This window comes from Phyllobates terribilis, unplaced genomic scaffold (assembly GCF_046119375.1).
Source record: "Phyllobates terribilis strain yellow unplaced genomic scaffold, ASM4611937v1 Scaffold_11__3_contigs__length_659146591, whole genome shotgun sequence".
NCBI classification, from domain to species: domain Eukaryota; kingdom Metazoa; phylum Chordata; class Amphibia; order Anura; family Dendrobatidae; genus Phyllobates; species Phyllobates terribilis.
Window position 1 is genome coordinate 280,805,456 of NW_027362771.1, and position 16,397 is coordinate 280,821,852.

General features: G+C 39.9%; 1 protein-coding gene across 8 annotated transcripts in view; it reads left to right on the forward strand.

Moving 5' to 3' along the window:
- The window catches only part of FRMD4A (FERM domain containing 4A), a 494,181-nt gene that overhangs the window by 454,953 nt on the left and 22,831 nt on the right, over positions 1–16,397 (forward strand). For all 8 annotated transcript variants that reach the window (XM_073652365.1, XM_073652364.1, XM_073652361.1 and 5 more), the window contains 3 exons: positions 4,310–4,448; positions 8,315–8,456; positions 14,686–14,819. In XM_073652365.1, the coding sequence (XP_073508466.1) occupies positions 4,310–4,448; positions 8,315–8,456; positions 14,686–14,819 (415 nt within the window). The remainder of the gene's footprint in view (positions 1–4,309; positions 4,449–8,314; positions 8,457–14,685; positions 14,820–16,397) is intronic.

Below are 16,397 nucleotides of genomic sequence, written 5' to 3' on the forward strand. Positions count from 1 at the left end.
GCTTTCAGGACAGGGCTGGATCCACCACCTCCCAGCTTCTAGCACTTCAATTAGCTGTCAGGTAAAACAACACCGATTTTACGACCTAGATAGTCACAGAAATTTATTATACTACAAAAATGCATTTTTACTTTTCATTATTGCATGGTACGACATGATTCTGAGCTGTAATCATATGTAATGTATATACTATTAACCGGTATTTCTTTGTTTAGAGCTGGCAAATTACTTTTACTTACAAAGAAAGCAGCATGTTCTCCCTAATGGCAAATAACAATAGTGAAATAGTACACTTTACAAAATAGATTCATTGCTGCTTATAGGAATTTCATTATGCTCTATCGCTAAGTTCACAAAAGCATATAAAAATTGTCCGATTTTTAATCAAGAAAAAAATAGACAATTTTCCAACTGTATTGTCATTCATATGCAAGCTGTATGGTATATATTTTTATATAAAAATGTACAAGACCAAACACAGATTCCTGATGCATCTGTAAAAATTGGACTTTATATGGTTGATCCATACAGGATTTGTTTTGTTTAAATTTGAATAAGCGATCCTCAACCAAAATATGAAAGAAACTTGTTGCAATTTTTTTTTTTTCCACGTTCATGATGGGGGGGGGGGGGTAATCTGAACATCCCTATTGATTAACATTGGTCCAAGTGCTTGCTGTTTTTGTTTTTTCCTTTCATTTTAGTTACGGGCAGCACTCGGATCAAAAATACAGTCATATGAATATAGCTCATCAGTGACACACCAGATTGCTGGAGTTAAAGTGGTCAGATATGGCGTACTGTGTTTTTTTTTGTTGTAGCCTGCGCCAAATTCATCACCGGAGTGCGCACTATATCAGGAGGGAGATACTGGCACACCACTCACACACTGTGCCAGTAGTTATAAGTCTTCACTACTGAGCTTTGGTACCTATATTTTGGCCCGTTTAGAGAGGCTGATCTGCTATATATGAGCCGATTGGCAGTTTATTACTGGCCTATTTACAAAAGCCAATAAAACAGTGATGGGGACAGAATGATCACTAATGGGATTATTCTGTTCCAATACAGTATCCTGTTATCGGCAGCACATATCCTGTTTACACCAAGAGATGTGCTGCCGATCAGGATGATTTTTATACATGCAAAGAAACATTACACACATCGAACAAGCACTTTGCTTGTTCATTGGGCGAATGCCAGTCTATTTAGACAGTCCAGGTCAATAATTGAGATCAAGATTTACTACAAACCAGGGCTTTGGAGTCGGAAAGCCAAACTTACGACTCCTCAATTTCCATGACTTCGGACTCCACAGCGCTGCCTCACTACTGAGCATGTACATAAAGTGCAGCACAGATTCATCTCAAATAAAAGCCGAGAACCTTAGATCAGGAATAGAACAGACATTTATAGGACATTTCATAACTTTCCCAAATTCTTATGAAAAAAAATTCAACACATCCTGCATTGTACTACTCTACCAATTTATTATATATTGTCAGAGTTGTTCCATTTTATACCGACTCCACGACTCCGACTCCACAGCCCTGCTACAAACGTTCATTCACCAGTTTTAGTGTCCTCCTCACATTAGTTTGCATTGGTTTCTTGCTGTGCACACAGAGAAGGTGCAGAATACAAGTTGTTATTCTATGGTGTTGACATCACCTGATAGGTTGTAGGCACTTTCTCACAGATTTTTCAGTATAGAGCATGTTTTATTGGATAATGGATGCTGATCAAGGGCTCATGCAGATGTCTGTGAAACTCGGTCCAAGCATGGACCACAATACACACAGCCCGTGGGTCTCTTGACACAGACTCGACAGCCTCGTAAACGCCTATGAGGCTATGGAGTTCGGGCTGGGAGACACGCGGACACTATGTGCATGAGCCCTTATTCAGTGATTTCCCTATTAAAACAAAACATTAATTTTAGGAAAAAATACAGTATCTCTACACAGTTGTTAGGATGTCTAAGGCTGTGTGCCCACGTAGCATTTTTCAAGCGTATATGCTGCGGAAATTCCGCATGCGTTTTTCCGGGAGAGGACTTGCATTTATGCAGCAGAAATTTTCTGCTTCATAAATGCAACGTGGGCACATAGCCTAACTGTAATTGGTCAGTAGTAGGCCTAAAATGATGCGTGAGGCCCAGAATCTTTGTTAGGGGCCACACACTTGCTCTGCACTATGCGTAGCTCATCAGTAAATTCAGTCATTCACAACTGGATTTAAATGAGATGATATTAGTGTTAATTGATGTAGGAAGCAGGTCACAATAAATATTAGTGGGGTGGGGACTGTACTGAAAGTCTGTCATCATTCCACTTTGCAAATGATAATAAACCAGGTTTACATTGACAATAACTCTAAGTTGTATTAGGCTTAGTTCTAGATCTTATGTATGCTAAGTCACGTCAGGCTCGGCATATTCTTTATATGGCAGTCTGGTGTTTGATTTCTCTAAACAAATTCTGCACCTGGCTTCATTTCACCCTGGGGCTGGCGCGTTTACAAAATCAGTGCTGTTTCCTCTTTTTTTTTGCCAATTTTTTTTTAAAATCCTATCGTATTTACACGCCATCCAAAATAACCGGTTCCACCTACAAAAGGTTAGACACCCATTAGTAAGCCTTGTCTGTCATTATTACACGTAATGCTGTATGTCAGTTACATGTTTAATGGCTGTAATAGTAGTCAACTTCTCACGACACGAGTGTTTTATGCTTGCTCTAAATCACACATGTCAAACTCTGGCCCGTGGGCCAAATCTGGCCTGCAGGGTGATTATATTTGGCCCGCGATGCCAGCACCCTCAACATTATTCTGTGTGGAGGACTATGTGGGGCCCATTATTCTGTGTGGAGGACTATGTGGGGCCCATTATTCTGTGTGGAGGACTATGTGGGGCCCATTATTCTGTGTGGGGGACTATGTGGGGCCCATTATTCAGTGTGGGGGACTATGTGGGGCCCATTATTCAGTGTGGAGGACTATGTAGGGCCCATTATTCTGTGTGGAGGACTATGTGGGGCCCATTATTCTGTGTGGAGGACTATGTGGGGCCCATTATTCTGTGTGGAGGACTATGTGGGGCCCATTATTCTGTGTGGAGGACTATGTGGGGTCCATTATTCTGTGTGGAGGACTATGTGGGGCCCATTATTCTGTGTGGAGGACTATGTGGGGCCCATTCTTCTGTGTTGAGGGCTGTTAATAAATATCAAGGTTGGCCCATGACTTTGTCCAAGTTTTTTATTTTGGCCCTCTCTATATTTGAGTTTGACATCCCTGCTCTATATGTATTGTGAAAGGTGTGCTAGAACTTGTAGTCTAGAACTTGTAGTTCTTCAGTAACTGTAAGTACCATAGTTTCCTACACCTGATGCATTCTCTTAAAGCACCCATACACATTAGACTAATGTTGGCCGAACCTACCGATATCGACAGGTCTGTCTGACACTCTCTTGTGTATGGGGGTTACGGCCAACTGATTATAGGGTAAGATGAGGATCAGATATGTCGGTTTTCGGACTGTCTTTGCTTTGTTCTCCTAGAAAAACAACCATTGGCAGAGATGTCTGGCAGAGGCTCTCTCATGGAAAACACAGGAGTACTCGGGCAAGTGAGCACTCCTGTGTATGAGATAGACAGCCGAGATGACTGTCGGCCAAACGATCCACTGAATTAACGTTTGACCGACAGTTATCTAAGGTGTATGGCTGACTTTATTCAGACCAATGGTTATTATCCTATATAGGTACGAACCAGTACATTCTCCTGTTGATGGGGACATTTTTTGTTTGCTAAGTATTATTTCCATGGGAAAATAATAATCTCTATCTTGTGCTAGCCTAGCATTGTAACTGTGTGAATAGTGTCTCATTTTAGTGCTAGAGCAACTTTTGATAGGCATATCATGTGTTTTGCCAGCCACGATAGGACACTGAGTTCTGTAGTGTATGCCACAATGATTACATTATATGGAATATTAAATGCAGACTAAATATTATAACTTACATTATTTATTGAGGAAGTGTGCACAACGTCATAGCTGGTTTGATTTATAGTAGGTGAATGTACCATTAGTTTTTTTCTGGTATTTTATTGAGCTTGATGCTGCCAGTTTCCTCTTAGATGGCCAGGTTAATGGCCGCCAGTGACCAATTTGATTACCGGCCTGTCCGGGCTGCAGGATGTAAGCTGTTTCTGCTCAGCTGGGTTGTAAACTGATTTATACGTCCTGCTCTCATATCTTTCTGATGTGTCTAAGGGAAATCACAGCTCATTTCTCTATGTGCAGGGCATCTGTTACCAGGAGGACATTTGGACATGGCGGGATTGCTGTGCACACGTGGTATGCATGTGCTGCTCTCATAAAGTCTATCTGGGCTATGGCCATTAGCCAACACCAATTCTATCTGGATAGGAAACAAAGCAAGGTAAGCGACTCATTCAGAGGTTTATAGTGGAGCTGATTAAGTTTCCTGTCTAGGAGCCATGATATCATGAGACAATAATATGAGGATCACAAGGTCAAAAATGTATCAATCTTTCAAGTGACATCTTGGAGATTCTAGAATCCATTAACATTCAGTCAACATCATTCCGTTGGGTTAGCTTGTGTTCTGGCTCTTCCAAATGTTTTCTGTCGTATCTCGACCCCATGGGAACTTTATTTATGGAACCTTTTGCCCTGCTAAATTCTCATGGTGAATTTTTTTTTTTTTTTAGTAGTCGTCTATATCAAGGCTAAGCGAGGCTTTTCTATTATATCAATGTGTGGCATGAAGTTAATAGAAATGAATGTTATTGAACCCAAGCGTAGCTGTCAATCAGTGACTACACCACTAGCGCATGTATGCGGGAAGTCATATCCATTCTCTCGTAATAAAATACCAATGCTAGGAGCTATGGCTGACATTCAATCACAGAACTATTCCAGTTATGTCAAGATGCCACTATGTGTTGCTGACTGGAAATGTCAAATACTTCACTTTTACAGGAACAGGAACTGCAATATAAAGCATTTCACGTAAATGAAATCTAAAATTGAACGCTGGTATAAAACTAAATGATTCCTTTATATTTCATTCTCTGTACACACATCTAGCAGACATGTTTCATACACACATTTTTCATGTTGAGATTATAGGATGTCTATTTAAGGCATTGTGCCAATGATTTGGACATGCGAGGCACATTAAAGGGTTATACCCAACTTGGCACTTGTCACCTTAGTACAGCGCTCCACCAGCAGTTCCATAGACAGTGAATGGACCGGTGGCCTGCCTGTGCAGACATCACTCCATTCTAACTGGGCATTTCAAAGCTTTGTTTTAGAGACTAATCCCATTAGTCGGACCCCCAGTGATCAGCAATTTATTACCTATCCTGTGGACATAACCTTTTAAACTAATGTTGTTGTCTTTAAAGAGAAGCTGATCAAAGATCTGATGTGAATCCTCGTGATAAAATGGAATTTGAAAACAAGCCAGTGCAGCATTTTTTTTAGGGAACATGTAACCTCCAGAAAGCACTATATACCTGCAGATACATATATTGGTAATCTGTAGGTAAGTATAATTTAAACCATGCCTGTCTGCCTTACTGGAGCAGCGGCTAAAGGGAGCAAATAAGTTTAATTCTACCTACGGTCACATGCTTCGGGTCATCGGGGCAGTGCAGGGAGCGATTTACAGTCACCATACCATACTATAATAATTCCCCGGTTCATTGATTGACAGCCACCTCTGTACATACAGGCTGCGGAGCAGGCTGTCATTTGACATTTTGGGGAGTGATTACATTCCCTCATTGTGTGGTGAGCGATGACTGTAATAGTTACCTGCACAGTCCCAATGACTGGAGGTGAGCGGCTGCAGGCAGAATATAACTTCATTTTCTCCCTTTAGCCACTGCTCCAGAAAGGCAGACAGGGATGGTTTAAATGCTATTTACCTATAGATTACCCTTATATCTGCCAGTATATAGTGTTTCTGGAGATGACAGATTCCCTTTAAAAGTGCTGCTTTGTTTTGTTTCCAAATCCTACTTTGTCAAAAGGATCCCCATCAGATCTTTGTAAAGTAGTTAGTAGGGTATAGAACATCACTTGAGGGTATTCATGTGTTGCACCATGTAAATAGCAGGGAATCTGTCAGTAGGATCAACCCTCCTGAGCTGTCAATATGGGCATGTAGGTCATAGGAAACTGAATAAAATGATATCTGCAATCTGATGCCGTATGCCAGAGAAATCCACATTTTTCCTATTGGCAAATGAGCTGTTAAGATTTATGGGCGGACACAGATCTGCATGAAAATCTGCCTCTAGAGATTTATTTTAAATGAAAGGGGGCATTACCAGTGAGAGACATGTAATGACTGACGGTCCGCTCTCCTGATCTACATGTCTCACACTAGTAACACCCACTTTCATTTAAAATTAGCTCTGGAGGCAGATTCTTATGGAGATTTATGTCTGGCCCAAAGATCTGAACAGCTCATTTACATATTATGAAAAAAGTGGATTTCTATAGAATAAAATATCAGATCACAAATATCAAGGTATCATTTTATTCAGCTTTCCATGATCTACGTGCCCATATAGATGGCTTATGAGGGTTAATCCTACTCATAGATCCCCTTTAATACAATTATCAACCAGCAAATCTGATGTCAAAAATGTGTACATTCCAGTAATATGTTGTCTTGAATAGCTTTATGTTCTATAATTTGGGTAAAGTCTAGGTAGACCAGTTTAATCAGCTCTAACAATCATTGGAAATACTGGACCTAGTGAATAAATGCTCTAGAATTTGAGACCTGGGCTTTGACTAAGAAGCACTTCAAAGTTTTCAGAAGCTGCTTCCAGGCATTTCTTTGAAAAGAGGGTATGGGGAGTGATGAAATGTCAAAAATGTGACTAGTTCATCCTTGAGCAATCAATCACACTGATAGCATGTGGGTGTAAAGCAAATGTCAGAGCTACATGAGCGGGGAGACTTCCATTTACTGTGCTTCCTCATTTTTCATCGAGTCATCTCATAAAATCAGCTGCCTCTAAGTCATCACTTATTCCCATGGTTCTATGGTTGTGCTGCATCTACCCACATTCATCCGTACAAAACGAAATATGGGCACGCTGTGTACACTGATCTCTTTGTAGGACGTTTGTCTATATACACTCATAGTACAATATTGCTGCTTGGTCCAGGGATGAAAATTCAGAAAACTGCAGCCTAATTAAGAAAAACAGAAAAATCTGGTTAATAAAGCAGGCTGATAGTGTTGTTGTTTTTTAATGCTGTCAGCAGTGTTAATCCAAGCTGACCTTTGTGAAATCTAAGGCACAAAGGTTGGTAGTAACAGCTGTAGTTTTTCTGGGTTTGTCCAGTCTTGTGTTTTAGAGTCCTCATCGAAGGTCAAAGAAGAAGCAAAAAGGCCTGACATGACACCTCTTAATCCAAACCTATCTCTATTTTTTTATGGCATATATGCCTTTCATTTAAATAAATGGAAACATTTAATTTAAAGAAATAAATTATTTTTGTTTAGAGCCTATTTAAAGGGAATCTTTCAGTAGGATCAACCCTCCTAAGACATCTATATGGTCATGTAGGACATAGAAAGTTAAATGAAATGATACCTTGATATCTGCAATCCAATGTTTTATTCCAGAGAAATCCATGGTTTTTTTTTTAAAATATGTAAATGAGGTGTTAAGATCTCTGGGCCGGACATAGATCTCCCTGAGAATCCACCTCTAGAGCTTATTTTAAATGAAAGGGGAATTACCAGTGTGAGACATGTAGATCAGGAGAGCAGACTGCCAGCCATTATATGCCTCATACTGGTAACGCCACCCTTCATTTAAAATAATATGGATGCAGATTCTAGGGGGGGGGGGTTATGTCCAGCCCATAGATCTTGACAGCTCATTTACATATTTTTAAAAATGTGGATTTTCCTGGGAAAAAAACATCAGTTTGCAGATATCAAGATATCATTTTATTCAACTTTCTATGACCTACAAGCCCATATACACTACTTAGGGGGGTTGATCCTACTGAAAGATTCCCTTTACGAATCACATTTTTTTCTCATAAGGGTGTACTTACCTTGAAGAATCCATGTGCTGAGAGTTAATTGTCCGTGCCCATACAACCATGTCTGCCCGGGCATGTTCATAGATTTCTTGCTGCTGGTTGTGTTGCATGTGATTTGTCATAATCCTTTAGAAATTGTCAGATTTGTGTAATAAATGAAAGCAACAGAATAAGTGAATGTGGTGTCTTACCCAACAGTCCAAAATACATGCTGCAAGAAGCCTAAGTGAAATTGCCATAGACTTAACAGAGACTGGAACCTTGAAGACTTCAAAACTTGCAAATATGGGAAGTAAAGGGAAAATCATTAGTGGAAGCAGCGGAAGCCTGTTGTCATCAGGTAGGTCACTGCTCGGAGTCCTTATGTCTTTATTGTCCCTGCTGTAATACTGATCCTCATATTTGTGTTATGACTGATGAACCATACATGGGGTGGCATGTTGGCTCAGTTGTTATCAGTGGTGTTTTGTATCACTTGATGGCTTTGCATCTGCCAAGGTCATTTATATCAAGCAGGTTCTCTGGATTGTCTGAACCTTCTGTCATTAGACTTTTATTACCCCTCCCAAATAAACATTAGTAGATACTGGCATGTAACATTACTTACATGTATACCAAAATCATTAAGATCCTCAACCTGGTACCCTTATAATTCAGCTGAATCCCATGAACCTTCTGTTGGCTAGAAACAATGCCAAGTCTGACCTGTCATTTATTTCGGCCACTTTTGCTACAAATAGAACCAATAAATCTGCCATTATCATCCATTTTCATCTTTTATATAGTCATTTGTGGATCCTAATGCTTTAAAGCATAAACTCATGGGTGTAGGCATGTTTTTGTTTTCAAAGATCATTGCTGTTTATCTGCCACACTAGACATTTCCACCAATTGTTAGACAATTTGCAGTTACGGTTGTAGCTCCAAAACTTTTTTCTTGTTTTCCTTCTGCCACCACCAGTCTGAAATCTGTGATACAATTGTATAAATAGGATTTTTGTGTCAGACCTGATTTGTGCATACGTCTGTCAGCTTTGACCATTTGTGTTTAAACACAGATGTTTCCCTTCCTGCTTTAATCTAAAGTGCAACAGACGCGTGACACATCCAAATTACAGCCAAATGGTCCACTACAAAACAAGTATAGCAAGTATATCACTAATATGGGGCACTTTGGCATCATAGATCATTGGGCAGGTCTGCATGTGCGATATTGGTGGAGCCAGTAGGTGTAACTATTTACATATAAACTATTTAGATTTCCACCCCAAGTAGGCGTTCATATAATGCAAACATGATAATATACAGTTCCAACTACATAGGGTCCTATTATACTGGTCTGCCCCTAACTACAAGAGCCAAAAGATGATTTAGCATATCTATCGGTGCTATTTACATTTCCATCTACATCAGTGATGTCAAACTCAAACACTTAGAGGGCCAAAGTGAAAATCTTGGACAAAGCCGCGGGTTAACCAGTATACAGTATAATGGGCCCCACATAGTCCACCATACAGAATAATGGGCCCATATAGTGCTCCATACTGTATAATGGGCCCCACACAGTCCTCCATACAGAATAATGGGCCCCACACAGTCCTCCATACAGAATAATGGGCCCACACAGTCCTCCATACAGAATAATGGGCCCCACACAGTCCTCCATACAGTATAATGGGCCCCACACAGTCCTCCATACAGAATAATGGGCCCCACACAGTCCTCCATACAGAATAATGGGCCCCACACAGTCCTCCATACAGTATAATGGGCCCCACAAAGTCCTCCATACAGAATAATGGGCCCCACAAAGTCCTCCATACAGAATAATGGGCCCCACCTAGTCCTCCATACAGAATAATGGCCCCATATAGGGGTGGTGGTTCTCGTGTCGCGGGCCAAATCAAACTACCCCGAGGGCCAGATTTGGCTCACGGGCCAGAGTTTGACATGTATGATCTACATGAACAATCACCTTCATGAACAGACTGTAAGGGGACTAGGGACCGTTACTACAATTATTCCTTCCCATACAGTTTACATGTGATCAGTCCACATATCATGTAATGTTGGCCATTCAATTAGAAGGCCTATATGCCGTATACATGAATATCCAGCTCACTGAAAGTCCCATGAGACTATGATAAATGTATTTTTGCTAATGCTTGCAATTGGAAGTGGACTTACTGCATCTCTGTCAATGAAGAGAGCTGATCAAGACAGATGTGAGCATGTGTGTTTCCTGTGATGAGCTCCCGTGGGTCTCCAAAACAGAGAGTCCGTTGTCTAGTCTAGTCTATTAGGATATCCTATCTGTTGTTCAGAAATACTTCAACATGTCTGCATCTGGATTGCTTTTCTAACCAAAATTGCTGTGGAAGAGTTTTCTCTAAAAAGTAGTGCTGCCATCGCATACTTGATTTTTCCTTCTGTGTTTTTATTGTAAAGGTGAGTCATTACTATAGTGTGTTTTTTCTTCTGTATGTACGTACAGATATTGTGAATCTTTATATTCTGATATTTTGCTGAAGGCTAGACCCATGAGACTACTTCTTTATGTATGGTGAAATGAGTTATTGTTCTTGTTCTTCTGATTTGGGATTTCCGTGTTTCCCAGATTCCTTATGACAATGCTTCCCTTTATATTTAGAAACACTGATGTTGTACTACCTACCACAATGAGTATTTTGCATGTGACTGTTTCTTAATGATATTATCTGTGCATTAGTGTAAAGGTCTACTGGTAACCTGGTATTAATAAGGGTCTCAGTGACTGAGAAACAGGAGGGAAGCCAATCTAGACAGTATGTTACTAAAGTCTTGGACAGTGTTGGCCTTGCGATGTTGCTTGTTTGCATTGTTTTTATTAGAAGACTTGTTTCACATATCTATTAAATACAGACTATTCTCACAGCAAAACCACAAGGTCTCTTGACCTGAGTTGTTTCGTGTATGATCGGGTTGGGAGACACAGTGGTCTAGGTGGGTCTTCTCATGCAAGAATGGTTCATGTTTCACAGATGTGTGTGAAATCGGCCTAAGAGTATACACTAAATATTTGAGGGGAAGCCACATATCAACCCACCATTTCTCAAGAAGGCGACTGTCAATTGTGTGTAGTGTAATATGGTGGTCACCTGGGTAGAGGGAGCAGTAAACTTTTGCTTGCTTATTTATGGAGGTCAAGATAGTGTTGTTTTTCTGTGCCATAATATGTGATACAGTAGGATAAGACATTGCACTATACAGCAGCCTGATAGGGAAGTCTGTGAGATCAAAGATGGTTTCCTTGTTCAGGAATTAAAGGAAAGCAAATGAATTTTACTAACTAAAAACTAGGAAACACTGATAACATATAAGAAAGTACTAACTAGGTAGCAGAATTTAGGGCAGGCCCTGACGTTGTAGGGTTTTTTCTTCATATACAGTAGCTCGCAGTAGCCTTGGCCTTCTGGCTCCGTTATGATGGTGCCATGTGGAAACTGTTGTGCATATGATCATTTTGATATTCTATACACTGTGATTTTGTTGAGGTGGTGAAGACTCGTTAGATTAGCCCATTAGAAAAGGTACCAAAATAGCCAGTAACATTGCAACGCGATGAAATGAAATCTCAGTTCTTGTTTTTCTCATCTCATAGAGATAATCTCAACAATGTAATGTCTCCACTCAATTTGTTGAAATCTGCACTGGTGACAGATTACTATGCAATAAATAGCTCATTCTGGCATCATTTTGAGTTGTAGCACTTGGATATCTGCAAGTGATGATATGGCGGTGTAGACTAACAGATGTCTGGAGAACTTGGCAGTAGACCAGCTGATCTAGAAGGTTGGAAACCAAAGGAAACTTGCTTCTTTCCTCTTTTTGTACTATTAATGCTACATAGTTTTATCTGTTGTTCATTAGACCTTGGAACTGCTTTGTTTTTCCAAGTCCATTGCAGAACATAGACTACATGGGTTATTGTGGGATAGCTTGGTGTCACTTGTGCTGTTTCTTCCTCTTGTGTCTGAGGATCTGATGATTATTGAATTGGTCTCTTTATTTTGTTTTGTCCAGTTGTAAGATTATGAATAATTCATATTGACCATTATAATTTTTTTATATTTTGCTATGAGTTTGTAAAGTTTTAATTTACTATATTGTAGACTGCATTTAAAGGGGTTGTCCAGGACTTTAACATTGATGGCCTATCCTTAGGATAGATCGTCAATGTCTGATTAGCGGGGGTGCAATATCCGGCACACCCGCTGATTAACTGTTCCTGGTGTTGACAGCGGTTGGAACAGCTCAGTTGTAGAGCTAAACAGCATAGCTCCATCAACAGAATAGTGGCCCTGGCCAGGTACTGCACATGCACCTCCTATTGATTTGAATAGGGGGCAGATGTGCAGTAAACATCCGTGGCAACTATACAGTCGATGGAACTATGCAGCACGTAACTGAGCAGTTCCGGCCAACACCGGGAGCAGCTGATCCGTAGGGGTGCCGGGTGTCGCACTCCACTGATCAGACAATGATGACCTATCCTAGGGATAGGCCATTAATGTTAAGGTCCCGGACAACCCCTTTAAATTCTTGACCCATACTTTGTCTGTCACGTTCTTTTTGCTTTTACAATCACAGTCTCCTACAATGTACATTTAGTACGTCTGCAAGAAACCCTACAGGGTTCGTTTGTAACCAAGTAGGTACATAGGTCTACATACAAGTCAAAGACACAAAACTGAAGGCTATTTTTATCAAGACTATTAGTAAAGTTGATTTTTCTATTATATGTTCAATACATTGGAGCAATATAATAATAGTTGAGAAGGCATACTTTCAAAATGTTGCAGTTTAAAGGGAATCTGTCACCAGGTTTTTTGCTGCCCCATATGAGAGCACAATGATGTAGAGGCAGAGAACTGATTCCAGGGATGTTTCACTTACTGGGCTACTGGCTGCTGTTTTCATAAAATCACTGCAGGTCTAGCAGTTCTCTGAATGCTGAGCTCTGTATAACCCTGCCCACAGCACTGATTAGCGGGTTTCTGTGTACACAGTGTATAGACAGAAAGCTGCCAATCAGTGGTAGGGGCAGAGTTATACAGAGCTCATGAATATAGAGGACTACATGGCAGCAGATTTATTAGTCCTCTAGTTATAATTTGCTGATTAAAATGGAGATTTCATCAAAACTACGTCAAGCAGCCCAGTTAGTGACACATCGCTGGAATGAGGGTCTCCACCTCTACATTATTCTACTATCAGATTATGTTGCAAAAACCTGGTGAGAGAGTCCTTTTAATAGTGAGACTATGAAGCAATAACGAGGTGACTGGGGCCGTATTGTATACTATTCACGCAGGTCTTCATTAGTTAGAACGTAGTAAATGAAAGTAACTTGCGTAGCAGGGTAGTGTGTATACTGGCGGCAAGGATTGTTTCATAAATCTATCGATGTCAGAAGTGGCACCAATACACATAATTGCTCCACATAGGCGTAGGCATGAGGAGTGAAAGTGAACAGGTTGTTCCTATGGCTTTCAGTTCCTGCATGTTACAACAAGACAACTATTCAGTTAAGTATGCTGATCTACCTTGTGGTGACCTTTTGAATATATTGTTTCAGAGAAAGAAAAACCTTGATTTTTTTTTTACACATTTATCAGATGCTTTGGTCTGCTCGGAAGGCCTGAAATGCATTTTTCTGAACATATAAGGGCATGCACAGTGTACAGATGTGCATATCTGTTGTTCCCTATGAATTCTCAGAACATTTTAATTTACCGTGCACGTTGGCTCAGTGGTTAGCACTGTCATCTTGCATCGCTGGTGTGCCAATTTTACCGAGGGCAACCTCTTCATGGAGTATATATGCTCTCCTGGTGTTTATATGGGTTACCGTTGGGTATTCTGGTTTTCTCTTTCATTGTAAAAATATATTAAAAGTCAAAGGAAAAATAGATTGCTAGCCCAATTGGGGAAAGGGTCTGACAATTTCTGTACAGCGCTGCAGACTATATCGTTGCTGTATAAGCAAAGCTAGCAATTTTAAGGCCTCAATAAGAACATAATGGAACTAAATGCTCAGTGGGTAATGGGAGGTTGTACTCGTCTATCTTGTATACAATACTTTGAATGGTAGTGCACATGCTTGACCATAGCTACATCCAAACGGGGGACATGTTCTCATAATTGATGGATAGATAATAAATGTTGTTTGTTGTCCAACCCCTCTACAATTAGTGTTTGTTTTAGGTGTGCAAATAGATCCAAATGAATATGTATACTTATTTCCCATCACTTTTTCGGTTATTACTGTTATATCACCTTTTAATTGAATTACCAGTTATTTCCACACTATAATACAGAAGGAAGTGTTAAAAGTGTCATAAATAATCCACCAGGTGCTTTGTGTTAGCAGAACTGAAATGAATATAGGATCATGCGAGGAGAATCTTGTCCGCTATGCTGTATCCCCTCGTTGTGCGGACATGAGAAGTTGTAGGTTTCTCAATGAATGCTCCAGATGTACAGGCTGTTGTCAGCTGGTTGTAGTGAAATCATTTATTTGTTGACAGGTTCCCAGGAGTCGGACAGCTCACAGTCTGCCAAGAAAGACATGCTGGCTGCACTGAAATCCAGGCAGGAAGCTCTGGAGGAGACACTACGGCAGCGACTGGAGGAGCTGAAGAAACTTTGTCTACGTGAAGCGGTACTAAGCAAGAATCTTTTTTGACCTTGTATTTTGGGCGGTATAGGATGGAGCAGTTGGACAAAACTCATTTCAATTCCAGCAATAAAAAATTATTGACGGCACTCACCCTTCTGCTTTTATTCCATAAAAATGTCCTCTTTATTTCATGCACATACAGTTGTGAAATAACATATAGCATAGACAATGGTGTGTGTTTTTTGCTATCTCACCAGTTTATGTGCATGAAATAAAGAGGATTTTTATGGATTAAAAGCAGAAGTGAGTGCCGTGGATTATTTATTGCTGGAATTGATTATTGCTGTGCATCCACCATTACCCTATTAAACCTTTTGTATAGCTGTGTCCAAGAGGAACAATGGAGTAGTGTTGATGACTTAATATTTTGAAATGTAATTTCTTACTCTTGTTAAATACTATATGGTATTTCCAGTCCAGATTTGGTTTATGCCTAAAGCTACACACAATAAAGTTTTATTACAAGCGATTACAAGGAGGGGAGTAAAGCAGAGCTGTGTGTCATTACAAACACTTGTGGATCTACAACTCTCTTCTCATGGCAGTCAGTGAGTGGGAATGGAGAATAGAGCAGAGCTGGCTGTGCCGTGAGAGGCAAGTTGCTAGAGGTGTTTGTAATGACACACATCTCTGCTCTACTCACTCCCCCACACACACACACACTCACACTGACTGCCATAAAATGACTAATGTAACTGTGTCTACTCTACACAATAGATATGGGAGATCACAAAAGAGAGCAAGGCTGTGTGATACTACATGTCTCACAAAGAGAAAGCTGAGTCTAAGCTTCTATGAGGGCATAGATTTTTTTTGTTTTTGTTTTACCTGAATGACCCCTGCTTGTGATTGGTCAATTTTATGCAGGGGAAAAAGTAACCTCCCCCAGAGAAATCTCTGCTTATGCCCCCTTTGGTCTTAAAATCAATTAGAATATTAACTTTACAAGCTAATGTCTCCACAACTAAATTGAGAAATTTAAAAAAAAAAAGATGTTTTATTCATTTCTGCAGCCACTTTTCCATGTGGACAGTTTAACAGATTCTTTTTCAAAGCCCTTGTATCCAAATATCTTCAATGTACCTCTGCATTTTTCCTCTTGAAATAAGGATTAATGTTTCTAGAAAATGACTGGTTTCTTAAGGTCCATTTATGTGCCAGTAGGAAGCCAAATTGATTAGGAATTTTAATTAATTTTAAGACCGAGAATTCTTAATAATTGGTCACCTATTTTACTGTACATTAAGTGATTGCTACATTTGGTTGTGTTTAATGGATCCTCCTAACAATCACTATGTTAACTGCACCTTGAGACCCTCTTTAAAAGCTATTTACCGAAAATATGTAAATATGTAATTAATTTAGTCTCTTGATTAATTCCTTTATCAGTCCTGATAAACCCTAATTTTGTGTATCGTTAGGCATAGAAATGTTTGAAACATTTTTTTTCTTTAATTATACAATACGATTTTATGCTTCTGTTGTGATGTAAGTGAACCTAGACATGAAAGTACTGGGCGTAGGGAACCATTTTCATGTGCCTGTTAGACTCCGGGTAGT